The sequence below is a fragment of the Berghia stephanieae genome, chromosome 10, assembly GCF_034508935.2.
Source record: "Berghia stephanieae isolate SIO BIC M18660-M18661 chromosome 10, UCSD_Bste_1.3, whole genome shotgun sequence".
NCBI classification, from domain to species: domain Eukaryota; kingdom Metazoa; phylum Mollusca; class Gastropoda; order Nudibranchia; family Aeolidiidae; genus Berghia; species Berghia stephanieae.
In genome coordinates, this window is record NC_088369.1 from 34,003,504 (window position 1) to 34,031,465 (window position 27,962).

Here is a 27,962-nt window from a genome sequence, read left to right on the forward strand (position 1 = left end):
TGACGCGAGACAAAGACCTAGGTTATTGTACGTGGATTTGGAACGTAATAGGTTTTCAAGGGATAGAAATGTTATGGGGACATTAAGGCGATTAACTATCTGGTTTGATCTAGCTTTTGTCTTTTGAAGACTATTAAATGCAAAGAGGTATATGATAATGAGAAAATAAATTTTCTAGGACATACAGATTTATCATTTTTCAGATCTTCCTGTTTACGAGTTATAACTTAACTTGGCCACAGAGTGTTGCAAGCAATGCTAAGCTAGATCCACAATAATTTTTAAACTGTTTAATCATCCTGTTTTCGATCTAGGCAATGGTGAAACTTAAAATGCCACAGTAATGTTTTTTCTGGAAATGAATGTAAAATTTTGAAAAAAAAAATAACAAAAAATAATAACAAAATAAAAGAAATAAAGAGATGGAGAGAGAGCGAGAGAGAAAGAGAGAGACAGAGACACACACACACACACACACACACACACACAGAGAGAGAGAGAGAGAGAGAGAGAGAGAGAGAGAGAGAGAGAGAGAGAGAGAGAGAAAAGAACAAAGAAATATGATAATAAGCCCACAATCTTTTTATCGTCTCTTTGTACTGAATTAATCAGACCTGTCAATTTGGCAATCAATCAAACGATATATCCTTATGACGTCACAAATTAAGTGCACTTTGAATATAGATTTATTATGAAATGAGTTACGTTTACCTTTTTTCTTAAAAGAGAATGTATAAAACCTTATGAATGATGAAGACTTCATTTTTTTTTTACTGCTGACAATCCCGAAATGCCAACGAAACAGTAGCTCATGGCGCCCGCCATCCTTTCATCTTTCCTTCGTCTTTATTGTTTCATTCATCGTGTTTTGTTGACAAAAGGGAAACCCGAAACGTCCACATAATCTGTATTCATAAATCATATGTGCTATGTTATTATTGTTATTAATTGCACTCTGACGAAACCTTCCTTTAATTTTGGCTTGAAAACTTCCACTTGAAAACATCGATCGATAATCCAGTCTAAAGAAGTCATATTTAAAACTGTTTTGCAAGTTTAGGGGAATTTTAATCGAATTTGAAGAAATAGACGTTTTCGTGCTAAAATGAAAAAGAAACGTTGTAGTGTTTAAACCGCGTTTTTCACCCTTAGACAAAGTTCCTGATATGAAAGGAAATACCACGCCATACCTATTGCCTCTTTTAACTTCATTCACAAAATCTTTCAAAACTCATTCCATGATGTTTGCATAATACACGGTTTGCACTTCGCTATGTTCCTCCGTGTTTGTATTCAGCCTAACTACCTGGCGTACTTTCTTCTTGAGGAATAAATTTTCTCAACTGCCCTCGAATCCCGTTAACATCATTATATTTTCGAGAGCAAATATTTGGATTTTGCCCATGCCCGGGATGAGATCGCTCATTTTGAAAGGGAGGCGTTTGTTTTCTTGTTTTGTTTTTAAAAATGTAATGTTGAGAATTAAAGTAATGCCCATTTTTACAGATATCTTTCACATTCGTTGTCTGTTGGTGTGTAATGCAAACCATTTCAGTGTATCTCCTGGGGAAGTGATCTGTTCCAGTGACTTTGCTAGCCTTATAGTCTATAATAGTAGACACTACTGTTCAAGTTATCTTATTCCACACCGCGCCATAAGGCGCTTTATACTTAGGACACGAGATTGATAAAAGACTTGAACACTATAATATATTGGCTTGTGGGATATTACCAAATCTAATACGACCTAAACGTGTTGCATTCGCCATTAAACTTCTTCACTCAATCTTTACGGGGTGTACCCCGGAAACTTCATACGCAGCCAACACAAAAATTTGATATTTTAAAATCTCAAACACAAAAGCAATAGGTACATGCTTACATAATTTTCAGTAAAAAAGCTCTAACGAAAGATTGAAAATGGAGAGGCTTCGGGTTGTGTCCATCCGAGGCCTCTCCATTTAACTTTAAATTAAACTTGAGATTTTATATAAAGTAATTTCCAATAAACGGTGCTCAAAGCGCTTTACAAGGGGTCCCGAGCCAGCAGCAACACGTAAAACGTAGGACGTGACATGACGCCCGTTAGGCGATATTACATTTTTTCGGACAGAGACTACGCTGTTAACAACCAGGTACTCATTTTACCCCTAAGTACGATGAGAGAATGTGAGTAAAGAGCCTTTTCCAAAGACTCAACTATGCGCCGAGCGAGCGAGGCTCGAACCCAGGACTTTCCGATCCGAAAGCGAGTGTCATACCACAAGACCACATAGCCGCACTCTGTCGTTAGTATTTCCACGATTCCAGGCTTCAGGCAGCCCCCATCGCTCTCTACTTAAACGAGGTCTACAACAAAGTATCAAGTTTTTATAGCTAATAACAAAAACAAAATGTACAAACGATATCAGAATGAGAAAAATCTATCTTTTGGTTGGTAAGGAGCGAGTTAAACAAGGCTTAATGTATTCTAATATGATTTTTCTTTGTTTTTTTGGGTTTTTTTTTCATTATAGTTCCAAACTTATATTGAAAAAAAAAATACCAGCTCCCGTTCCTGATGCATACCAAGCAAATAACGTTATTATTTCTGAACTCTCCAAATGGTAAAACAAGTATTTGCCTTGCTGAGATGGCATTGTGGGAATTTATTTAAGACATAACTTGGGGATGAATATTTGACAAGCAAACGACATTCCAACTGAAGTAAAAATAATGGCGAGTGTAGGTTAGTTATTATACAGTGGAGAACGCTACGGGCGTGATAGGAAGTGGTTATTTATTCAAATTAAAGTGGAACGTGTTAGTGACAATACAAAAAAAAAAACACAAAATTTTTGCTGCATAATGCTCTGTATTATTGCCAAGTGCTATGTACACGAAGGTTAAGGAGTAACAAACAATCTATAACAGAGGTTGTCGAGGGCTAAACTGCGAAGATGTTATTTAAGCAAATCAGTTCACAAAATCCCCATTAAAACAACTTGCACACTAATCCGATTCTGTTTTTCCGCTTGTCGCTCATACATCTTGATGTCTTTGTCAATTAAAGTCATATCGGACACGAACTTTCAATCGGGGATTCCGTATTTGATGTGTTCCCAATGCACGAAATCAAGTTTCAAACTGTTTTTTTTCTTGATAATTCAGCAGATGGTCGGTCTAAAATTTGACAGATTAAAAAAACAAACGTCATTTCGATTTTGTGAAAATGTCTGTTTGTCACGGACGGCGTTATTTAAACCTAACAAATATTCTAGATAGTGTAGGATTAACAATGAATCGGTGCATAGAGTAAGGAATGCATTGTTATGTAAAAACGTGTCAAAAATATGTCGTTTCGGGGCCCTCAGACTGTCGGCGACAATAGCCCTTACTGTATCCGTCTTGTACATGGTGAACTAGATATTATCGTATGTCAACTCTCACAATTCAATGTAAACAGTAGAACATGGTGAGAGTTTTGTAGATTCAATCCAGCTTTCCATTGGAAATGAGGTCAAGTAGTCTATCCCATGAAAAAAATATATGTCAATAAATTAAAGACTTTAAGCCAGGGCAAAAGTTCTCCTCCGTGACTTGCAGTTGAATTTGTTTACTTTTTGATGTTTTCAAAGTGTTGGGAAACGAGTGGGCGGGAAAAACTCGCCAAAAATGATCTTTAATATACCACTTACAAAACTGAACCTTTAATTCTAACGTTTAAAAAAAAAACATTGTTACCCCACTTCACCCCCCCCCCCCCCCCCCTTTCGGCTTTCAAATCGTGTCTTGCTCTCTCTCTCTCTCTCTCTCTCTCTCTCTCTCTCTCTCTCTCTCTCTCTCTCTCTCTCTCTCTCACACACACACACACACACACACGAAAAAAAAAATCCAACTAAATATGCAAACAAACAAAAAAAAAGAACCACTAAGAAGCAAACAGAGCCGGGGCATCAGCTTAGTAAATGTGCATTTTATTGAATATTAATTCTTCAGGACAAAAATTTACCCCAAGACCTTAACGCCCCCACTGCCAAATCCCCTCCCACTCGATGCCACGATAAAGCTTGTCCTGGCACTTTTCACCCCAACAATCTAAAGCTAAGAAAGATCAATCCGTCATCTGACAATTTTGAGTCATCCTTCTCCTGACCCTTCACGCCTCGCCGAATCCCTGATATGCCTCACCGAATAAGCCTGGTCAATTTTTATTCCAAAAACGTATGGGTTGGTGTTTGTGTCTCTGCGTGTCTTTGGTAACACCGAGCCTTTTGATGTCTTTCCTCCTCTCATCTTTCATCTGAGAAAATCTCACATTGAAAAAATGTTTCCTCATTTCATTCACTCTGGTCATCGTCCAGTAGCTTCTTTTTTAATTCAAAATATGTTTTAAAAATTATACCGTTATTGTTACATCATTCCGTAGTTTTATAATAATATCTAAAGTGTTATAGAGGTGATCCAAATTACGATGGGACTGAGAGCTTGTCATAAGACGTTCTGTTGGCATAATTAGACCGCGGACACTTTTCATTACTTCTTTTTTGTTGTTGCAACCAATCAAAATGCTGTAAATGAAACAATTAAACATCAGCATTATGATTGGTTATGAAGACATAAAAGTAGGACAACACATCGCGGTCGACATGTAGCCTTCGAAAACTCATAGCCTGATTCTGACCAATATGTTACGTCACAATACAAGAGAAGGTGAATATTTTGTGAATAGTATTCAATAGTCCTACCAATAGATAGTTCGAAGATGTCACTCAGGTCTTTGTTATTTTTTATGCCATCCGCGTTTATGAGTAATGCTCACTGAACTGTTTTAACCCGACTATAAACGTTCATGGATACACACAGTTTTGTGTATAACGGACCAACACACAAATCTGTGTGTATCCATGAACGTTTATAGTCGGGTTAATACAGTTCAGTGAGCATTACTCATAAACGCGGAGTCAAAAAACAATAACAAAGACCCGAGTGACGTCATCTGCATGCTATATATAGGATCATCGGTTGCTCACACTAATGGCATCTGTTTCCACTTTCTTTTGTGAACGTCGCCTTGTAATAATGTGACTACGTATTTTTTAAGGCAGCGTCGAGCTATGTTAACGAAGGCTATGGGTCGACCGTAATAGCCATCGTTAACTAATAGATAGTATGCGCTTGGCTAAGAAGCTCATAACATTGCCATCCGGAAGTATAACGGACCAATACACAAAACTGTGTGTATCCATGAACGTTTATAGTCGGGTTAATACAGTTCAGTGAGCATTACTCATAAAAAAAAAAACAATAACAAAGACCTGAGTGACGTCATCTTCGAACTATCTACTATAGCCTGACACAAGAACCTCAAAGACATAGTTTGACGTCATTTTAAAAGTTTGTCAGCATCTAGTGAGTTGTTAGCAGAGCTCAAGGAAACAAGTGATCCCATTGGTTGGACTGTTGAATACAACTCACGATTTGTTTTCTTTTGTAGCCAAAGACTTGTCTTTTGACGTCATTTATTGGTCAGTGCCGGGCCGATGGATTATATTATAGCCTGACACTGAACTCCAAAAGGACTGGCAGTTTGACGTCATTATTTGTTTTTTGCACCGCCTAGTGAGTTGTCGTTAGTAGAGGTCATGGAAATAAGTTATTTCATTGGTTGAACTATTGAATACAACTCACGATTTGTTTTCTGTTGTGGCAAAAGACTGGCATTTTGACGTCATTTTTTGGTCAGTGTCAGGCCATAACTTTACGAAGGCCACGGTCCGGCTATAGATAGTATGCAGTTGACGTCACTCAGGTCTTTATTGTTTTTTGCCATCCGCGTTTATGAGTAATTCTCACCAAACTGTATTAACCAGACTATAAACGTTCATGGTTACACACAGTTTTGTGTGTTGGTCCGTTATACTTCCGGATGGCAATGTTATGAGCTTCTTAGCTAAGCGCATACTATCTATAGATAGAATGCGCTTGGCCAAGGAGTTCACAACATTGCCATCCGGAAGTATAACGGACCAACACACAAACTCTGTGTAACCATGAACTTTTATAGTCTGGTTAATACAGTTTAGTGAGAACAACTCACAAACGCGGATGGCAAAAACAATAACAAAGGCCTGAGTGACGTCATCTGCATACTATCTATACGTTAACGATGGCTACGGGTCGTCCCCATAGGAACTGAAAGCATAATGCATAGATTACACCAATTAGTTTTATTGGAGGTATTGAATTATTTAAATGCCCTAAATTATTTTTATACTTGCTCAAGGCAATGTCTATGCTGCCATATCAGTTCAAACTGGCTACCGTTACAAGATAATTTTATAACTATTGATACTTCCAAAATTGGTCTATGTCTACTAAGAAGTTTCTCGAATACGCAATATTTAATATCTCTCTCTCACACACACAGACACAACCACACACACACACACACACACACACACACACTCTCTCTCTCTCTCTCACACTTACTCGTTCTTTTCCTTCTTTCTTTTCCTTTATCTCTTTCTCTTTTTTTTTTTTTTTTGTTTCTTTTGATATAATCTTCAATTTCGTCGTTTTAACAAGATCCAGTTTTATCACTCGGACATCATTTGCATCCCTTCCCTCTTTCTTTCCCCTCTTTTCGTCTAGTCTATTTATCTATGCTCTATGTGCTTAAAGTTGATAATTTTTCGTCCATTCTAGTGTAGCCTATTTGCACAATCCAATAATATGCTTGCATGTTAAATGTGTTGTGATATTATGCGCGTGGCACATCCGTGTGTCTGGTGCGATTTTATTAGCTTATCTCATTGGTTTTTAACGTTGTCCGATTGCTATTTTAACTGTCAGTCACACACACAGCTAGGCAACCACGTAGACAACATTTGTGTCCCACCTGCCCAATTCGGTATTGTTGTCTCAAAGCAGCGACAGCAAATTTACTTTAAAGTCTACATTGACATATCTAATTACTAAATTAACATTTTGCAATTTGATTAACGAGGCGTTTTCATTCATTCTTTTAAATAGCAGGATACCAATTGAACTAAACGGTCATAATTGTTACTTAAAAATCAATTTTCGGGTGTTTGGTTTACGCCGACATAATACAAATTCAGATTTAGCTGTGATTCATTATGAAATCCACTACAATATGTTAGGTTAAGTTGATAAATAAATATCTATCGGATTAGGCTGTGATTAACATTATTTGTTGAAAGATCTTCTTGTTTGTCCAAATCTGAATCTTATCTACGATTGTCAGTATTTCGATAAAAGAAGTTTAGTAAAGAGCCTTTTGTGATAATTCTTATTGATGTGAATTTTCAAGGTGTGAGATGATCGTTGACAGTGAAAGAAAATGACAGTTTTATTTCGTTTCTGACGGCAAAACATATAATTGCTTCTATAGACAATGATCACTGTGTAGGCGTAACATTGATTGATTACCACAATGAGTAGCGTGGATGAACCCATTCACATTCTCAACGAGCTCCAATCTTATCTTAGCCAGTTTGGTGGAGGAGACTCGATTCGTGGGGACGGACATAGTGGAGGTGGATATCACGTGCCAATATCCCTCGTTTCTTACTCCCCAAAAGGCCTCACTCCGAGATTTGGCTCGGCCAAAAACAGTCCTCGACTAATCAAGCAACACTCTTCCACGTCCTTATCATCACCAAGATGGGCCGATACCAACAGCAACAAAAGGGATGGCAAAAATGTAAACAGTAACAAAGGGAGAGAAGAGCAAATCTCCAGCAACAATGACAAGAACGACGTTCAAAGGGAGATTATTAACACTGTGATTATGGATAATGCAGATACCGCCGGTGAGAAAACAACGCAATTTAACTGGGAATTTTTTCAAAAGGTTGATAATTCCATTGACAGAAATATGATTGATAGTAATAATAACGATAATAACAACAACAATGAGTACGAACAAAACGGTATTGATGGGTGTGTGCAAACAAATGACAACACAAACAGTCCAAACACACATCAGTCGGCTTCGTTCTCTATAGGTTTACCTGTAGATAACAGCAATGGAGTTAGTGCTGATGGGAGAAGTTTGTTTGAAACATCGGGAAAAGTGGAGTATAACGGTGATCCAAATTTGTCTGGCCTTAAAGTAAATAGTGTAAATAACAGTGAAGAAGAAACGACAGAAACGGAGTTGGAAAATAAACGAAAGACGGAGCAGAATGTCCATAATAAAGATGTGGAGAAGGAAGAAAATGGGTTGGAGGAGAATGTAATGACAGGAGAAAATTCTGAAAGCGTCAATTTGAATTTAGATTTTGTTAGGGATAATGATTTGCATGACAGTCATTATCGCGGTGGTGAAAATGACGGCGATGTGGTGGTTCATAATTCCAATGCAGATGAGAATGTGGGGGAAGACGGAGAGACCATTTCGAACCTTGGCCTGAAAAATGGCCGTGTTGCAAATAGCTCAACAACCGCTCTTACTCGTCATAACCATCTCGTTGCCGGTGGTGGTGACGGTGGTCTTGAAATAAATCCGAATGATTTAAAGAATCAGGAATCGAAGAGTGAAGATATAGCAAGTAAAATGGGGAATTCTTCTAGTTCTTCCAGGAAGTATTCTTCCAATAAAAAGGATTCTAAAAATCGGAGATATCATTTAGATGCTTGGAGTAACGGTGAGAATATCCACCACTATGAGGAAATGCGAGAAAATGTGTCGAATCCTTCGGAGGATAGTAACAGTAATTCATACAGTTTAGATGTGAGCATTGATAATGTTTTGTATAAAAGTTCAGGAGATTCCACATCATCATCTTTTCCAATCGCAGACGGGAGTAATGGAGCTAGTTCTAATGCGGTGAGAGGTACGCAATCCTCGGACAGCGGGTTTTCGTCTCCAGGGGTGAAAAAAGAAGATAATGCCATCTCCAATAAAGGATTAGGACGAAAAAAGAGAAGTTTTGTTCGCATGAATTCTTCTTTTTCAGATTTGGAGTCGGCTTTAGCTGTGCCCGAGCTTATCATAGACGCTCTGGGAGAGGATGCTAATTATTGTGGGGATGAAGACTCCCCTCTCCCGGAGTCTGTTACAAGAATTACAGCGTTTGATGCAAGTACTTTAGCATTGCGTAAAATTGATGGCCACGAATACGAAGATGTAGAAGTAGTTTCCAAGGATCGTAACGATGATAGCGCGAGTAGTAGTAGTGGTAGTGATAATAAACAGAAAAATGTCCCATCGGTGTCGTCTCCGACTGCGGATTCGTCCACTCATTTCCCTATGATTTATCGTCGGTCTAAGAATGACCCCGGTGATAAGCAGTATAAAGAGGTGGTCAGAGAATTGTCTTTTGTTTTGGAGAAGAGATCAGCCGACGAGCAAAGACAGAGTATTCGAGATAAACTACATTTATTGAACGATGACGGGAAACGCAAGGAAGAAAGAGAAGCGCAAACTGTGTCTAAATCATCGGACAGTATTAATGTTTTGGGGAATAAATCTTTGTTGATGAAATTAGAAAATCATTTTAGGGGGAGAGGGGCGTCGAATAATAAGAGCAGTGCTAATACCAGCAGTAATGCCTTAAACCTGGGTGACGAAAGTATGGACTCAGCACAGCATGAAAACAAAGGACTGAAGGTCGAAATTACAGAACAAGGAAAAAGCCGTTCTAATGATTACTTGGCAGAGCGGTCAAGCGAGACGGCTGAAGGAAAAGTTGGAGCTAATTCTGTGTCGATAATTCAGAATGCTGAGGCTGCCAATTCTAACACAGGAACTTTGATTTCTTCTCCTAATTCTGATAACATGGATACACTATATTCCAAACCAAATAAACGATTTTTAGATACTTACGGTAAGCGCGTGTCAGCTAAGTTAATTTACGACCACCACAAACAACACTCGCTGGCTGATACTGGTTCCACTAATAACGCGACGGACGGTTATGAAAGCATTGCGCGTGATCTCAACTTTGTGTCAGAGCAAAATATATCCGTGTCTGATTCTGAGCAGGACGTTAGTAAAGATAAAATTCGAGACCAGGATGGATTAAATAGTAACTTTATTATCAGTGGCGTACGTCTTGATGGGAAAAATGTTTCAAATGTTTCTCGTTCAACCCCCTCAACGACACATCACTACGTTGAGTCCTCTGATAAAGGAGCAGATAAATCATTGACCAGTGGCGAATATGTCGGGCATTCCTTAAGTTGGGCACGGAATCGCGTAGACACAGCTGCGAACTTTAGGGGAAAAGTCTTGACCACCTCGGGGTCTCAGAAAGGAGATCGACTGTCTTCAGAGAACAACGTCAACATGGGGAACGTTAAAAAACAGCAACGTCGTCGCGCCACTGCCAATGCCAAACGTCACTCTTTGGATGATACTGTAGAAAGCAGTACCAGCAGCAATGGGCATTTAACTACTATAGGAATTGAAGGTAGAGGCTTAAATCAGAAAAGTATTATCATGTATTCAGAACCAGATATCGCATCCATTGGAAGGGAACATTCGTTTTCCAGGAAAACGAGCAAGCCTGTATCAGAATTGAATGTTCCCAGAGCTCATCTTCACAACGAATCTTCAAATTCTCTTCGGGATTTAAGTTTTTCATCCTCACTCATGGACGAGACTGGGATTTACTTCTTTGATAGTAATAGTTTCTCATCTGAGACGTCATTTGATACAAGGCAGCAATTTCTTAAATTGAATATCGACGGTGAGCATTTAGGCAATCAAGTAGAGACTGGTAGGGGAGTTCAAAAAGGTAGCGGCAATGATCTTGACAGGGAAACCTACTTCATCTCCACAAGAAAACGCCCTCCTCCGTCTTCCGGGATGTTGTCACCAACGCACTCAATTGTCACAAATCCTCGTCCTCATTCTATTTCCATGACAACCATTGTTGAACAAGGTGACCCCAGTGTCCAAAATACCTCATCTGGTCATCGCACCCCTTCATTTAGATCTGTCATTGACCAACGCAATGAACGGACTCTTGACAATAAACATGTCTCAGTTGTCAGAACGACATCCCTTAGGAGTGATTCCCCAACACAATTTTATTCTTCCAACAATAGTATCAAACCTTCCTCAAACGTTACTCGATCTCAAACAATGGTAAATAAAAGCTACTCATCACAACCGTTCAATCGACTTTGGAGGACTGGCTCATCTGCGTCAGCATCCTCGTCGTCATCCTCTACAACTCACCACCACCACCATCATCGTCGTCACCATAATCAACACCACGGTACAACATCCGACAGAAACACCTTGTACGTAGTCGTCCCCCATAAGAGCAGCAACCTCCACCATTATCAAGATCCCCATTCGGGACACCACAAAGATCTACACAATATTTCTATACCTGATCTTATAGTCGATCACCAGCTGCAGCATGTCGCCACTGCCACGACCACTACGCATTCATCGATCCATAAACACAAACATGGTAGGTGTATCACTGCTTTTATTATATATGTGATATATTATCTCAAAACGGTATTAAGTCGGGTTGAATCAGGTGTCAAAAAGTGATAAAGTAGAAAAAGTGACCAGACATTTAAAGAAAAGTAGAACTCATGTGTTCACTATTATGAAAAATAAACATAACACACATGTCATAGTGTTGTATAACTTTAAAATCAGTTTTAGCACCCAGATCATCCTGACACGACGTTTACTTATGTGCATGTCTGATAACCCAGATTGGTATGGTCTCATTGTTGTTATGGAAATACCTTCAAACCACGCATTAGAGTGCCCATTGCATTAATGCTAAAGCAAGCCCATTATTGCGTTCGGTTATCAGACCTGCAAATATATGTACCTAGTCCCGGCATACCGTTTTAGATGTTCTGGCTCACACATGTAATTTGTCTTTGATATAAATAAAAAAAGTTTGTATATATTGAATATAAGTTATATCAGGATTATTATTTCTTTACCTCATCGAAGCAATTACTAATTATTCTATCTTCCACCCGATTCCTTACGTTAGGACTCTAGCTCCATGGGCCTCATGGCTCTGAACGTAGCCATCGTTAAGTCATAGCCAGAAACTGAAACCCAAAAAGACTGGCATTTGGACGTCACCGCCGCGTGAGTTGTCGTAAGTAGTGCTCGTGGAATCACGTGGTCCCATTGGTTGAACTATTGAATACAATTCACGGTTCGTTTTCTTTTGTGGCCAAAGACTGGCATTTTGTCGTAATTTTTTTTGGCCAGTGTCAGGCTATAGGTAGTATGCAGATGACGTCACACAGGCCTTTGTTATTGCCATCCGTGTTTGTGAGTTGTTCTCACTGAACTGTATAATTCAGACTAAAAGTTCATGGTTACACATAGTTTTGTGTGTTGGTCCGTATTACTTCCGGATGGCAATGTTGTGAACTCCTTGGCCAACCGCATTCTATCTATAAGTTAACGATGGCTACGGTGTGAAGGACTACTTTATGGCTGCTGATCACAACTTTGCTTCAAGTACCAGGCCTGTTTTTATTTTATCCATTGGCCATAATAAGGCTGTTTACTTTTTCTAAATGTCACCTGGATCGGGTTGACATCATTCGAATAGAAATTGAAGACGTCGCTTTGTTTATTTATATTGTTAAGCAAAGTAATATGGGTTATGACAGGGACTGATGGCCCTATGCAATGTGAAGTCGGACGTCTGGCAATTAATGTCACATCCTTACTTCTGTTTCTTTATTTCTTCTTTCCCTTACCTTTGAAAAATTTGGATATTAAACAAAGCATTCATCACCATCATCATCATCATCGTCGTCATCGGCATCATCATAATCGTCATCATCATATCATCATCATCGTCATCATCATCATCATCTTCATCATCATCATCATCATCATCATCATCATCATCATCATCATCATCATCATCATCGTCATCATCACCTTAATCATCATCATCATCATCATCATCATCATCATCATCACTATCACCACCACCACCACCACCACACCACCATCCTCATCATCATCATCATCATCGTCGTCGTCTTGGAATATATCATCATCATCATCATTATATATCATCATCATCATCATCATCATCATCATCATCATCATCATAACCATTTTGTCTAAATAAATATTAGTAGAGTGGTATACATTTAGATATATTCTCTGAGCTTCAAAATCCAGCATTCTTTATCTAAGAAATACATAATTTCTTCTAACTATCGTCTTTATTTTCCTTTTAACACACACACACACACACACACACACACACACATTATGCATACACGTGCACACACAGAGAAAGACAGACTATGAGGGGTTCCTTACCGCCCATAGTGGGCAGGGAGGCACTTTTACTGTGTCTTCTACCCCCTTATATCTGTTTTCCAACATGCTTTCTATCTTTGTCTTGCTTGGAATGAGATTACTTGGTTTTGTCCAGGCCCTGGCCGGATACCCTAGCTGGGAGGGAAGAAGTCAAATGTGTAGTTAGAATTTTGGGAGATGATATTTTTTTTCCTTGTAAATGATCTTTCTGTTATGCTCTGTATTGTTTAGTTTACATAACATATTATATGATTTGTAAACATTTGAGTGTATCCCTCTCAGTTGGTTGGATGGGGTTCCTTACCTCCCATATTGCTGTGTCTTATATCCCTCTGTATCTGTTTTCCAATTGCTTTCTCTCTTGGTCTTGGAATAAGATTGCTTAGTTTTGTCCTGACCCTTGCCGGAGTCCTTGGCTGGGAGGGAAACAGTCGAATGTATTGTTATAGTTTTGAGAGAGGATTTTTTTCCATTGTAAAGCATCTCTCTGTTATGCACTGTACTATGTTTTGTTCATGTATTATATATGATTTATAAACATTTGAGTGTCTTCCTCTTATTGGGGACTTGCAAGCGCCGTAAAACCATTAAAACAAAACAAACACACCTCTTGGTTGGGACCTGTGTTTGTGTCTGGATGAGAATTTTAGGTGATCTCAAACTAAGTACTTTGATAGTGTGCTTAGAATCTACATCTGTTTCCTATTTGAAAACAAATTCCCTTTGTCTAACCTTTTCTTTGGTGCTTAATTGTAATTCTAGAACTTTTTACTATCCCATTTTTTACGGGCGGTGATATGACTTTAACGTGTTGGAAGCGCCGTTAAACCCTTAAAAACAGAGACACAAAATATCATACACACGCGCACAAACACACACACACACACACATACACACACACACACACATATATATATATATATATATATATATATATATATATATATATATATATATATGCATATATATATGCAGATGAACACACTGAGTAAGGCAGGGACAAAATATACACAAGCGCAAGCGCGCCAACACACATACACACACATGTGCACTATACACATACACCATATACATCAAAAGAAATGATTTCCCATGGCCAATTTGAAGAAAAGACCTTTGTTTCCCGCTGTGACATTTTCTCAGCAGTCCCCTTGTTTGCTAAAACCAAGCCAACGTCCTCGGGTCAAGCAAATAGCGCAGATGAAGTCTCATTGCTCATTACACCATTACCAGGTCACTTGGTCGCATGCGATTCAAGGGTGTTGTTGTCCTATGCAAATTACATGTCTTTCCGTTGTCATTAGTGAGCCTTAAGACTGCGAATGCCGTCAGAAACTTTTTTAGTTTGTCTTTTTATTGACAGTTATAAATAGAGGTGATCGATTCTAATGGCATTCAAAGAAAAAGATAATATACACAGAGTGGAGGAAAGGACACCTTCTCTCTCTCTCTCTCTCTCTCTCTCTCTCTCTCTCTCTCTCTCTCTCTCTCTCTCTCTCTCTCTCTCTCTCTGTATGGGTGTGGGGGGGGGGGGGGGGGGGGGGGTATGGATGATTTCGTTTTGATTTTTTTGTCTGCCTGAGACGAATCGAGTTTTTTAAAAAAAAACATTCCTCTTATAGTTAGTAATCCTTAAACTGCAGACCCCGCCCCATATGTCTCAAGCACCAAGGATCATCCAAATATCCTGTATGTAGTCAAATCAAATATTTGAGTTAACAAACTGGTATCATTTCAAAGCTAACACTTCAATCTGGGTCTCTAGAGCAGACAACCCGATTCAAGACTCCATCCGTAGATGGTTCAAGTTTCTCGTCCTAATATTAGTTTTCTCGTCAGACCAGTGCAATATTGGCGCCATCTTTTTCTTCTCTCCGGTGTCCAATGTACGTGATTTTTTAGTTAACAAAATATCTTGGTAAGTTTACTGCCGTGCTCTGGAAAAAATCATATTTAAAAATTTGGCCAGAAAACTAGTCCTTCAAAAATCGATTGATTTAAATGACCCTCATCTTGGAAAAAACTCTCAAACCTGGAACTTCGCGAAGTCCCAGGTTTGAGTGTTTTTTCCTAGATGAGGGTCATTTAAATCGATCGATATTTGGAGGACGAGTTTTCCGACCAAATTTTTGAATATGGGTTTTTCCAGAGAACGGCAGTTTAAGTGTTATTGACACTGCTTCAATCTCTATTTACGATTACCACTCCTCTACCTTTGCATAAGTATTATACGATTGTAGTATTGTTTCTCAAGTCCTTTATTCTTTCAAATTCACAATCACGATTTCGAACACGACTTTCCTTGAAATAGGTCAGTTAGCATTACTTCCATAGGCTTTTGATACACAATATGTCATTTTAATTTCAGATTCATTTAATTGTTTCGAGTAATTATTTTTACCTTCTTGGAATCCCTCTGTTTCCGTATGAACCTTACGAAATGCATGTAAGAGAAAATTTAAGATCTGTCATCGTTTGACTATTCAGTCTTTTTCTTTTGTCAGTGACGCTGATGGCATGGCCTGGTTATAAGTAATTGATAACAGTTGTGTGAGAGAATCAGATTAATTTTCAAAACTCGTAGCAAACAAAATGCATTCAACATTAAAAGTTTTGTATTCTTGATTTCACTTTAATGAGAAAAACAAAACAAAACAAACAATCTCGTGGAATTGGCACAGATGACAGAGAAAGATATAAGTCATTCTTTAATTATTTTAACTCTCTCCTTGCCGACCATGTTCATGATTTTTTTTCTGAAATGCCATAGCTACCCAACACAAAAATTGATTTTTTGACACACAAACTCAGAATCAATAAGTACTTACATACTATACACAATTTGTCCAGCAAGACCACCTTTAAAAAATAGACGTCTAGTAGATATTAAGTTCTTATAAATATATCAAAGATTTTTCTTCAAATTTTGTGACGCACAAAACAAAACTGAAAAAGAAAAATATTATTTGAATCGTATCAAATGTGACGATTTACTGTAGTTGGTAAGGAGAGGGTTAAATAGTTAGCAATTGTTTATTATGGATTTAATCCAACAAGACAAGCAACGCCTCTTACAAGATAATATATGATTGACTGGAGATAAATTTTCTTGAAAAAAACAAACCTCTTCAGCTGTCTAAATTGATCCCCTGGATTATTTTTTGTGTTAGTTTTACTTATAATGAAAGTGAAGTGTATATAATATAAATAGACCAGGGTACCTGAATGTTTGAACGAAGTTACAGATTGAATACATATCACATCTGTGCTCGCAAACAACGCGAATTTCATAAATCTCTTTAACAATTTAACTGAAAGATTAATGTGTTTTGTGAGCACAAAGTAGAGCAGCTCTCATTATCTTAGAAATACATTTCTCCGCACTTGAAATACTGATCGCAACACTTGATCGATTGAACAGAACATTGTTTATATATTTTATTGTTGCTCAAATTTATTTTTAGAGCCGAATACAGTCTTAAGCTCAATTCTTAATTTTCACAAATCGATTCATCGTGATAGCTTGAGTGCGTCTCCCCCCCCCCCCCCCCCTCCACCCACCCTCTGCCTTTTAATTGAAATATTCTTGTTGAGTATATGTTGCATTTTTACGAACTCGTGCCTTGTCCGAGTGTATCCGCCCAGCAAATCACGTGGAAAGAAATAGCAATTGGAGCGTATCCTTTGTCAACTAGCACTGACCGTAGCCATCGTAAACTTATAGCCTGACATTGACCAAAAAAAAATGACGTCAAAAGACAGGTCTGTGGCCACTAAAGAAAACAGTCGTGAGTTGTATTCAATTGTTTAACGAAGGACCAATGGGATCACTTGTTTCCTTGAGCAATACTAACTGCAACTCGCTTGGTGCTGCACAAACGTAAAAAAATGGCGCCAAAAGATAAGTCCCTGTGGGTCTTAGCATAGCCATTGTTAACTTATAGCCTGACACTGACCAAAAATGACATCAAATGACAAGTCTTTGGCCGCAAAAGAAAACCAAATGGTGAGTTGTATTCAATGGCTCAACCAATGGGATTTCTTCTTTCCTTGAGCTCTGCTAACAATTCACTAGCCGCTGCAAAACCTAAAAAGTCCTAGAGGGTTCTAGCGTCAGGCTCTCAGTTACCGATGGCTACAGTCTTAGTGTCAGGCTATAAGTTAACGATGGCTACGAAGTGACCAACTTACGTCACAATACAAGGTGACGGCCAACTAAACAAAAGTCATACTCAAGTTAGATGGTGTTAATAGTACTTTCGTTAAGGAAACAAATGATCCCATTGGTTTTGTTAGTGAATGCTACTCACTGTTCATTTTATTTTGGTGGTCAATACCTTGTATTGTGACGTAATTGTTGGTCAGTGTTAATATATATTTGTATTTGTCCAATTTTCTTTAGTGCTGTGGCGAAATTAGATATTTCATTTTGGCCAGATAGATTTTCATGAATTTCAGTTATTTATTCCAGTAAAAGTGATTCCAGCATTCCAACAACTGTGAAACATACTTTTTTGATGTTTTGGATTTCAGAATTTTCGGCAAGCTGGGGGTTATTTAAATTAGTCGCTATTTGAAATGGATGTTTTCTGGCCAAAATGAAAATAATACGTTTTGTCAAAGTGTGGCAGAGTTGATGTTACTCAGTATAAACATAATTTGGCCAGTCTTGTCCTGGGACAGATGATAAGAAAGACGTGATTTTTGTAAACTGAAGGGTAAGTAAACACACAGACTACTAGGAGAATCTGTGAGTAAACATGCGTGACCAAACAAGCGATGCAGTGACTGAACCAGACAACAGCCTGACTATGGCTAATCAAACGTCTTCAGTTACAAGATGATAATTCTAGTATGATAATATTATGTGATCCTAATGTCAATCTGGTATTATGTCAGGGAAAACCAGGGACCCAATACCCGTGTAGAGGGTTGGAAAGGGAGAACTTTTGAGTCAAATTATCAAGGCTTCATAAAGAATAATGATAAAAGTGAATAAATAGACTGAAAACAGTCTAACACATAGGCAGACAGACAAGCAGATTTATAGACAGACAGACATATAGATAGATACAGACATAGATATAGAGAAAGAAAGATAAATGAAAAAAATACACAAATTAATAAATGAATAGATGAATATGTAAATAGATAAATAAATATGACAAATGTCTCAAAAATATTGGAGTAAACCAGGTGATTAATATTCCAATTTATTAAAACCGCGTTAAGCTTTGAGTAGAGTCAATCATATTTATTGAACTTTGACAAACTTCCTATTTTTCAAAATCAGTTTAGTTCTTTGTCTATTTTATCCAGACAATTTAATACCAAATTGACACTATGAATCACAACTAATCGCTGTCGCTATATCTTTGTTGAAAACGTTATTTTTATGGTTGCATTATATGCGTAGAATCACGATCATCGACAATATGGATTTTTTTTTAATGAGATGAAATAAACTGTTGAGATGTTATTATCATTCATTTATTCACAGGCAGCCCATTCCATCAAGAAATCTTCGAAGGAGTCTTGCCTTCCGCCAGTGGCGATGGTCTTCACAGGGGAGAGGAGGACAAGCCTGCCTCTTTCGTCATTGACGCCAGACGCATGAGCGGAGAACCCACTGTTCAAGTCGATGGTATGTTTGAAGTATTTTACTGTTACTGATTGAATTAGTATGTGTATGTGTGGTCTTGTGGTTTGACACTCGCTTTCGGATCGGAAGGTCCTGGGTTCGAGCCTCCTCGCTCGGCGCATAGTTGAGTCCTTGGAAAAGAATCTTTACTCACATTCTCTCACCGTACTCCGATGTAAAATGAGTACCGTTAAACATGGCCGTTAACAGCGTTGTCTTTGTCGGAAAAATTCTAAAATCACCTAACAGGCGTTATGACTTGTTCTACATGTGTCAGGGACCCTTTATAAAGCGCTTTGAGCACGTTTAGTGGATATTACGCTATATAAAAGCTTACTTTTCTTTTTTTTTTTATGTCACCAGTCAAATCAGCGGCTGGGGTGAGCGCGGATTTCCGGAGATTCTCTTCTATCTCTATTTTTCTGTCGTCTTCTTCATGATCTCTTGTCCTTTTGGTGTTCTAGGACTTGGCAATTACCAGGCCCTATTATCACATGGAATTGATTTACTCTAAAACTACTCATAGATCCAAACAAAAATATTGATAATTCAGGAATCGTTTGATGTTTTGTTGGTTTTGTTGCTGGTTTTTAAAGTTTGTTTTTTTTTTGCTGTTTTTTGTTTGTTTGTGTTTTGTAGCTTTCTTGAACAAAAACTAGAAGAACTAGCCCTGCATATTAATTCCGTCGTATTTGTTGGAATATGTGCTGTTTAGCTGACATTACTATATTTTAAATGAGCTGGGGAGGGGGGAGGGGGAGGTGGAAACTATATCTATATGCTATACTGTATATATATATATATATATATATATATATATATATATATATATATATATATATATATATATATATATATATATATATATATATATATTTTTTTTTTTTTTTTTTTTTTTTTTTTTTTTTTTTTTAATTTTTTTTTTTGCATTTTTTTACAAACCAGTATTGATAAGTTAGAAACTGAAACTTACGTTAAGATATTACAATTACAGCGAATATTATAAACAGTGAAGAGATCAAACATAAAACATTATTTTCATGTCATTATGATATTATTGTAATTACGTGTCTCTTCTTACGTAGGCCCCAACTCCATCGCCAAGTGTAACATTGACCACCTACCCGATGGTCAGTACAAAGTCACCTACATACCAGTGGAGGTTGGAATCTTCACAGCTCAGGTCAAATGGAACGGGAAGGACATCCCAGGTAGGTTAAGTTTGGATAATGATAATATAGGTAAGACCTCTTCGTAGTGTCTTGATGGGGGTATGAACTGTGCGTACATTTTGCAGGTCTGATAACCGAGCGCAATTTTGGACTTAATTTAACATTGTTGTAATAGACAATAATGTGTGTAATTTGAGAGTATTTCCATTACAACAATGAGACGATTTCATATTTTTAAATTGAGCTTTTATATAGTACAATATCCACTTAACGTGCTCAAAATGCTTTACAATGGATCCTTGGCCAACACCAACACTTAACATGTAGGACGTGACATGACGCCTGTTAGGCGATATTACATTTTTTTTCGGACAGACAACGCTGTTAACGGCCAGGAACTCATTTTACACCTGCGTACGATGAAATAATGTGAGTAAAGAGCATTTTCCAAGGACTCAACTAGGACGAAAGCGAGTGTCATACCACAAGACCACATAGAATTGGGTTATCAGACCTGCAAATAATTACACGTTGGGTTTTAAACGTTATGGAAGGGGTGTTTTTTTTTGTTTGTTTGTTTGTTTTTTTTTTTTTGTGGTTCCGGGATTTAAAAGGCAATGGGTCAATCCTATGTGACGCAATGCTGCTCTCAGTGGCAGCACGGTGTCTGAACGGTGTTATGTTGGAATGGAACTGACTATTAACATTGCAAAATTGTTGTCAAAAATATGAGACTTTAGTTTCTGTTTCATTGGGGAGAATAAACATAATGTTTAAAGAGACAACAGCTAAAATTTCACTTTTCTGGTTATTTTAACTTAAAAGCCACTCATGGGCATCGGGTTCACCTACCCCGACATAATACCGTTGTGGTACGATGAGTCACATATTTTAATTACATTTCAGCTTGATACATAATGGACTTAGATCGATTTTATTCAAACCCGATATTAATTCTTTTCAGTTTTAATGAGATTGAATTTGTTGCATTATTTTCCGAAGCAAGCGTTGCATTTTTATCACTTCTTTCTCTGCTCTCTTGTTTAAGTTATCCGTTTTATAATCCAATGCAGTGGATGATGGATTATCATGCGTCAGTTTTATTCCATTTTTTTTTTTTTTTTGCAAGAGAAATTTCAATAGCTGGTTTAACTGTCTCCTATTCATTGTAATTACTGGAAAAACAGGGACAGGGCATAATTGATTATTTGTTACATTGACTTACTTAATCAGTCAGATGGTGAAAAGGTTTGAACTGTGATAATGCCAAGTTTAGTTAGAAGCTCAATTTTTATCAAAAATAAGTTCTTGTCATAAATGATTAAATCAACCCTTTTTTGTCTACATCTTTGGGAAATGTCAAAGCTTAATTTCACTTCTAAATATTTTTTACAGCTAGTCAAGTTGAAAAAGTATGAGATTTGAGAAATGTTGCTGGATACCTTTCCCATACATCTGAACATAACTTCATGACAAGTCACCCGATTTACTTCAAATAAAGATTTTAATGCTGTGGGGAGCATACTCTTCAGAAAATGAAAAAAAAAAAAAAAAAATTAAAATATCCAAGTCCAAAATTTTCAGCTTTCGGCTGACACATGCACTGACACATCTACCTATTTTTAACTTTTTTTTTTTCTCTCATTGATAGGCAGTCCCTTCTATCCAAAGATCGTGAACGCTCTCAAAGTGCGTGTCATCGGAGGATGGCAACATTACATGGACAGCCAAGAGCGTGTCCATCTCGTGGTGGGAGAAGAGAAACAGATTCCCTTCGATACATCTGAGGCTGGCTCTGGTGAGTGGTTCCCCCCCCCCCCTCTCTCTCTCTCTCTCTCCCTCTCTTACTCTCTCTCCCTCTCTCTCTCTCTCTCTCTCTCTCTCTCTCTCCCTCTCTCTCTCTCCCTCTCTCTCTCCCTCTCTCTCTCTCTCCTTCTCTCTATCTCTCCATTCCCTCGCTCTCTGCTCTCTTTCACCCATCTCTCATCATATCATTTTCCCCACTATCTACCCCTCCCCCTTTTTTTCGTGGGGGGGGGGGGGGGGGGGGGGGGGGCAATTTCTGGCCTCTTATCTTCTCCTCCCCTCTACTTCATAATACGAACTCTCCTTCTATATTTCCTCCTTAATTCTTTCTTTTGAAATGAACGTTTACATTTGGAGTCCTGGATGGGTTTCCTGGCCTCCCATGGTGGGCAGGAAGGTCACTTATTGTGTCTGCCATACCCCTATATCAGTTGTCAAACTTGCTTTATGTCTCTGTATTGGAATGAGATTACTTCGTTTTGCCCTAGCCCAGGTAGGAGATCTTGACTGGGAGGGAAGCAGCCAAATGTATTGCTATAGTTTGGGAGGTGTAATTTTTTCCTTGAACATCATCTCTATTAGGTACTGTTAAATTTTTGTTTTAGACATAAAAGTATTTGTAAACATTTGAGAGCATTCCTCAAAGTGGGAACCTCTGCTTGTGTCAGGATGAGATATTAAGTGATCTCAAACTGAGTACAGTGATAGTGAGTTCTTGGAATCTACATGTTCCCTATTTGAACCAATTCCCCTTTGTCTCATTTTTTCTTGGATGCTTTAATTGTAATTCTAGAACTTTTGACTATCCCATTTTCTTCCATTTTACTGACGCTGACATGACCTAAATGTGTCGCAAGCGTCGTAGAAACCCTAAAAACAAACAAAACAAACATTTAGAGTTGTCTTTAAAAAATCATCGTGGGTTTTGATTTGTATTTGTATCTCCCAGGCCACATGAGAGCCGAGGTAAAGAGCCCGTCAGCCTTTATCCCAGTGACCGTTGATGAGGAAATCAAGGGGAAGAGTGTGGTCAAGTTTGTCCCTCAGGAGGAAGGTAGGGCATCCAGTGCTTTTTTCCGATTTTTATTTTGCTTTGCTAATCTTTCTCCTTGTTTTTTTTTTCATGAACAAATTCATTAAGGTTTAGACTTTCACTGAAAGATAAGTTATTCTCAGATTTTGCCAGATAGAAATGCGTATTTTAATTAATTAATTTTTTTTTCTTTACATTTTTTTTTCTTTTTGGATATGTTTTGAGTCTTATCGATTTGTATTTTGCTAACAGTAACACTGAAAACTTTTGTAAATATAACAAATAAATTGTTGTTTTTCTTTTCTTCATAATCTAAACTAACTTTAAAATGTTGCAAGTTACTCTTGACAATGAAGATGGTGAGTTACACAAATCGCTAAAAGTAAACATCATTAGGATTATTTCTATAAACATTTAATGTGTTCATTTCGGTTTGAAATTTGAATATTGTCTAAGTGTGAGAAGATTCATTTCTTTGTTTTATTGAGGAAAAAGATATAGCATCTAAATGTGATAAAAACTAAATATTCAGTTAAAAACCTTTTTTTTTTTTACCTTTCATGGTTAGTTTTCAACATCTTCTTCACTCTGACATAAAATCAGACTAAGATGGCGGGTCACAAATCTATTTTTCTGATTTAATAACTATTTATTTCCTCCCTTGTCTAGGCAACCACTACATCAATCTGTACTGGTGTGATCACCCCTTAGTCAATTCACCCTATCTGGGTTACGCTACCAGTGGTGTGGCTGATCCCAGCAAGGTCATCCTCAGTGGGCGTGGTGTCAAAGAAGGCGTGGTTAGAGAAGAAGCGGAGTTCATTATTGATGGAAGTCAAGCTGGCCCAGGTTAGTTAGTTATTAAATAATACTGATAACGTAGGGTGTGTAATAGTTGGGATAACATTCTGTTTAGTTCCTTTTTTCCATGACTCTGTGTTTGTGTGTGTGTGTGTGTGTGTGTGTGTGTGTGTGTGTATGTCTGTGTGTGTGTGCGCTCGTGCGTTTGTGTATGTTTTTGATGTTTTTGCATGCATATTTCTGTTTTAACCAAGACTTCCATCTTTATAATAGGCGTAGGACAGTTTTAATTTCAACATACGTCAAATTCCAGCGTGATTAGGTCATATGAAAAACTCTATGAATCAAAGATTGTACCCAGCCTCTGTTTATGTCTGTTAGTATATGTGTTATCTTACCAAAAAGTTTTTCATTTACCTGCGGAAAAATAATTGTTTAATCCTACAATGTAGGAAAAGGGAATGAGTATATACGTAAGTAAAAGTTGCCCTAATACTGCTGGGTACGGAATAATAAAACGTCAAACATGCTTGGAGATGTTTGTTTCTCCTGAAGCTGAAAGAACACTCAGTGTTAAAGTATTTAATAAATGGGGCGGAGCAGCTAGGACGAAAGTCCATTTTTTTTCACGCAACTTGCTTTTTTAATAAAAAAATTGTATAGCTAATGCTATAATTATAATTTTCATTTGGTAATTTTTGTAATCTTTAAAACGTTTTTGAAATGATTTTCGATTTATTTATTAACTTTTTTTTGCTTATGAAAACTCATAAATATTCAAAATAGCTTATGCGTCAATACAGTTTCCATCATGTACCATGGTAGAATTAATTATTGGTGATGATTCACGATGACTGCTGTGGACTGCTGTGCTTTTTTACCTTTTAATTTTTTTACTGGTTTTAGAAAGCTCTGCTGTTTTTCACCATGTATATTTGATCACATCTCAATAATATTACTTCTTTCAGTCTCAAAATATTTGAAATTACGCTTAGTTGACAATACTTTATTTTTATCAAAATGGAAAAAAATAATTTAGCCAAATTAGAATTACCTCGCTTAAGATATTATTTTTATACATTATCTTGGTAAAGAGGGCATGCATTGATTTCCATTCTAACAATCAGTTTTGGTATATATATTTTTGAAAGATTTGAAAATGATTAGGGTTATCTTTTTTTATCTTAATCATTATTTTCATCCTCTTCTCTTTGCATGACTGAAACCTTCAGACAACACAATAGAATCAAGTTTGTACCGCACTTTTAGCATTTGGGCTTTGTATAGATGAAAGCTGAATTTATGACCAGAACAATTCTAGCGAACCAAACATTTTGAAATATTGGCCATTTTTGTATTGAGATTAAAGATGATAAATGCTATCTAGTCTCAAAGTATAAAGATGGTAATTTTCAAACAGATAGTAATAGTCTGTGTTATAGAAATGAAATCATACGTTTGGTTTGCGAAGCAGTTGTTCTGGCATCTAAGATGTTACCTTAAGCTAGACAAGTCCCTTAATAATGTGTTGTGTTAGTTGAAATTAGAGATCGGGGCAGTTTATAAAATGCGTTTTAGAACATACAGAAAGGCTTTGATGATAAAACTGTTTTCTGTTTGAAGTCGTGATTTGTAAAAAAAAAAGGTATAATAAATTATAGTAACATTAATGTGGAAAAAGTGACAAAGCTAAATCGTAATCATTTCAAGGTCAACGCTGTAACAGTGATTTGTTAAATAGGAAATTTCCAATGTGAATACGACCTTCTTTTGTTAGATTAGTTCTGTATGCCGTGCTGAATATAAATTTTTTAAAAATCCCCAAAAAACAATACCCCCCCCCCCAAAAAAAAAAAAACAATACCCCCCCCCCCCCCCAAAAAAAAAATATACTAAAAAAATATAAATAAATTAAACTGTTAAATGCTAGAAGTTTGAAATTGATTGAAAATGTTCTTGGAGAATAAAATTGTTGGAAAAATAAAGGTTTTCATCGACATTTCAATTATTTATTTAACATTGGAGTTTCTAATTTGAGCACTATGACTTGCTCTTTTACTATATCATATTTCTTATTTCGCAACATAAAATACAAATTCACTTTTCAAATTATCAGGATTTTAACTTTTAATGATAACTTTGCAAAAAGATCATAAATGAGTGAAGAATATAGTGGTTGTCAGAATGATGGATGTTTGCCCGTGTCAATCAAAATCATCAAGAATTTTGTGGGAAGTGGAAGGGGAATCCCAGGGAAAAGATGCTAACAATTAACTTGTTCTGTATTTTGGGTCTCTACACAGTTATTAAAACCGATGGGCAACGTCAAATACAAAAACAAAAGGCAAAGAAGAAACAAACAAACAACAAAAACAGAGAAAGGATAAACAAGAAGAAACTTGATTTTTTTTTTCAACTAAAGATTTTACTGATTTGAAGAAAATTACTTGGAAACTTTAAGACCATTCATCACTTAAAATCACACACAATATGATCTGCACTTTTTAATACTCAATTTTAATGGTTATACCAACCCTTCATTTTCTGTCCATCTCCTGAAAAAGGCGTCAAATGATAACATTTGCTTGGAGACGTCCTTTCAGTGGCATGAATTGTTATGTAAATTATAACGTACACAACGATTTTGCGGGTTATTTTTTACTTTTTTGTTTTTTTAAAAATATTTTTAATGTTTTTTTTTTTGTTTTTTTTTTTGGGAGGGGGGGGGGTGATGTTTAGCAAGACCTAAAATGCAAAGAAAAGAAACAAGAAAAAAAAAAAAGCAAGAAGACGATTCGCCTTTTTTGTCTTGTTCAAAAAATCGCTTCTCTTTGGTTGTAATACCAATGAGCTCATGGCCTTTATTATTAACATAAAAAATAATAAAAATGAAGTGAATAGGGAAGTGCCAGAGAGGATAAAAATGTTTGGTGTTGATTGTTTTATAATTATATAATTTTTGTATGTTTCGTTTCCATTATTTTTATTGTTTTTTTTTTAACCTCTAAAGCATTGTGCATGTCATTACGTAATGAATGTTGCTTTATATTGCATGGTTGCTTTGCTTTATTTTTGAACTCTTTCCATTCATTTTTACTATTAGCTCTTAACTATTGAAACTGCTTTAGCCGTCCTCTACTTGTACAATATTAATGACACTTGAATTGCAGGGATGGATGGGATGTATGAGACGGTAAATGCTAATCTAAAACTAAGGGGAGAGATCATTAATTAACATTAATAATGAACTGAAAATGGCGTACTTCTGAAATGTATGTCATCAGCTACACAGGGAACCAGCTGCCAAGAGTTTTCATGTCATGATTCAAGTAAACATATATACACACCTACATGTTGTGTGTATCATTAGAGTTTTCCTTTTTTTTTTTGCAGGCAGTGATACCGAAAATACTCATTGTAAATAATGCAAACTGCCAATAACATAACATTCACAGAACAATTTCAGTTTCCTTTCATACTGAGTAGAGTGACAGTTGTTCGTCTTAAATCCAGAAGTCTTTGGTCGGGAAACCAGTCTGGGTGTGGGGGACGTAATTATAATGAAATGTTTTTTTTTTTCAAACAGTCGAATTTGGGAAAAGATGTCATATGTTATTATAATACAATGAATGGAAAGAGTTATTGCCTGTATAATTATATCTGCACATTGGTATGGACCGAGGGTTTTGGTATAATCGTTTATTTGTGTTTTTAAATTTTGCTATTACTTTAAAATATTGATTACTCTCCCCCCTCCTCCTCCGCTTCCTCATTTTCTACCCTTCCCCTCCACCTCTTCCTATACTTCTACCTCATTCTCCTCCTTTTCCTCTTTTTCCTCATTCCCATCATCGTAGTCCTACTCCTCCACTCTTCCCCCCTCTCATCCTCTTTCCTCTTCTCCCTCCTTGTCGTCGTCGTATTCCTTCCACTACTTATTCTTAATTTATATATTTGTGGTACATCTTTTTCTTCTTGCAAATCGACTTTTAATAAGATTTATGCCAATTTACAAATCACGGAGACCTTTTTCTATAGATAGTATTCACTTGGCTAAGAAGCTCACAACATTGCCATCCGGAATTACAATGGACCATCACTCAAAACTATGTGTAATCATGAACGGTTATAGTCTGGTTGATACAGTGAGAATTACTGATAAACGTGGATGACAAAAAAAAACCAATAATAAAGACCAGAGTGACGTCATCTTCTATC

General features: G+C 37.0%; 2 protein-coding genes across 3 annotated transcripts in view; both read left to right on the forward strand.

Annotated features, from left to right (window-relative positions):
* LOC144981017 (dnaJ homolog subfamily C member 3-like) overlaps nt 1–22,800 on the forward strand; it is a 516,589-nt gene extending 493,789 nt beyond the window's left edge. For both annotated transcript variants that reach the window (XM_078929083.1, XM_078929084.1), the window contains exon 13: nt 22,593–22,800. The gene's annotated coding sequence lies outside the window, so the exon portion shown is untranslated. The remainder of the gene's footprint in view (nt 1–22,592) is intronic.
* LOC144981018 (filamin-A-like) overlaps nt 1–27,962 on the forward strand; it is a 195,251-nt gene that overhangs the window by 158,487 nt on the left and 8,802 nt on the right. The window contains exons 40-44 of the mRNA XM_078929085.1: nt 18,792–18,935; nt 20,018–20,143; nt 21,756–21,902; nt 22,860–22,964; nt 23,613–23,792. Coding sequence (XP_078785211.1) covers nt 18,792–18,935; nt 20,018–20,143; nt 21,756–21,902; nt 22,860–22,964; nt 23,613–23,792 — 702 coding nt within the window. The remainder of the gene's footprint in view (nt 1–18,791; nt 18,936–20,017; nt 20,144–21,755; nt 21,903–22,859; nt 22,965–23,612; nt 23,793–27,962) is intronic.